General features: G+C 47.5%; 1 protein-coding gene across 1 annotated transcript; it reads left to right on the top strand.

Moving 5' to 3' along the window:
• Positions 1–625: 625 nt before the first annotated feature.
• On the top strand, positions 626–1168 carry LOC144491193 (dynactin subunit 1-like; the record flags this gene model as incomplete). Its single annotated transcript, XM_078208873.1, has 2 exons — positions 626–817; positions 1052–1168. Coding segments are annotated over 2 exons (309 nt in total), but the record flags the coding sequence as incomplete, so codon positions are not given.
• Between the last annotated feature and the right edge of the window lie 393 nt (positions 1169–1561).

Raw genomic sequence — 1561 nt, 5'->3', positions numbered from 1 at the left:
TAGCCATGATAAGTTTTGTTTATTGCCAACATAATGAAACACTTGTATATATTGCTTATATATTGTTGAGCTTTTTATCACTACCTACATGTGAAGGGGTATCATCATGTCACCATTAATCCTTGTCAGTTCCCACTGAGTCCCCGACCGTAACTCTTTCATTGGCTCAGACAGTAATATTTTTCTGACTCTGTTTTGATTAGAAACTGTGAAGACAGCTTCATTAACACTCACTCTTGTATCAGTTGTTTCTGAGAAGGTGTCTGGTGAGGAAATTAAGTCTCCTTTATGGCCTTGTGGTTCCAACAGTTGGGTGCTTTAAAGGAATGTATTTAACTCATGTTTAGTGTCACAGGGCACTCTGTAACTGTTCACCAAGTTAGAAAGATATATTTGTATGTGTGACTAATTAAAGGTATTAAACGTATCTTTAAAACGACAAAGTATTTAAAATTCCTCATTACAATTATAAACAAATTTGCTCCCCATTGATTTAAAGTGAATTCTACATCTAAGTTGATTAAACATAAGTGCGAGCAGAGTCTGCCAATCTTATCATAGCCTTTTCTTTTCTATCTTTCTACACTGGGTTTGCGACTCATTCTCCTGCCTCAATGCTTTCTAGGAAGCCATCAATGAAATGAATGATGAGCTCCAGGAGAATTCCCGGGAGACAGAGCTGGAGCTACGGGAACAGCTGGATCTGGGAGCTGTTCGAGTTCGGGAGGCGGAGAAGCGAGTGGAAGCTGCTCAGGAAACTGTGGCTGATTACCAACAAACCATTCAAAAATATCGGGAACTAACATCTCATCTCCAGGTAACCATCAACGCCCGTTACACTCTTACGGCCCCCGTTACACTCTTACGGCCCCCGTTACACTGTTACGGCCCCCCGTTACACTGTTACAGCCCCCGCTGCCCAGCGACGGCCCCCGCTGCCCAGCGACGGCCCCCGCTGAACTGCATGCGCAGCCCGCCCCCTGAGCCTGTGCCCCCGGCCTGCCCGTGGCCCGGACTCGGTCTGGTTCCTGACGCTGTGCTTTAATTGCAGGATTTGAACCGAGAGCTGATGAGCCAGCAGGAAGCCTCGGCTGAGCGGGAGCAGCAACCTCCACCTGAAATCATCGACTTCAAGATCAAATTTGCAGAGACGAAAGCTCACGCCAAGGTAGCTGCAAAAGCTAAAGGGGCAAAGCGGGCGGGAGGTAGAGAGATTCGGGGAGTGAGGGCCCAGCACTCTTCCAGCTCTCAGCAACACACAGTCAGCTGGGAGAGAGCGCTGAATAGATTCACAAGAATAGTTTCAGGATGAGAAAGATTTCGAGCCTGGATCTCATCTCCATGGAGACGATTGTGAGCAGATTAAGAGAAGTGGTCAGAATGCGAGATGGTTTTGAGAAAGGGTTTTGGGTGGTGGGAGGGTCCATAACGAGATGTCAGGAGATTAAAAAAGAACCGGTGTAATGGGAGGAGACTCATATTCTCTCGCTGGCAGTGAGTGAGGAACAGGCCACTTGGTCCCTTCACCCTGCCCCACCACGATGGATCACTCACCTCAGCG

The sequence above is a fragment of the Mustelus asterias genome, unplaced genomic scaffold, assembly GCF_964213995.1.
Source record: "Mustelus asterias unplaced genomic scaffold, sMusAst1.hap1.1 HAP1_SCAFFOLD_4694, whole genome shotgun sequence".
Lineage (NCBI taxonomy): Eukaryota > Metazoa > Chordata > Chondrichthyes > Carcharhiniformes > Triakidae > Mustelus > Mustelus asterias.
This window is presented reverse-complemented; position numbering and strand designations above follow the sequence as displayed.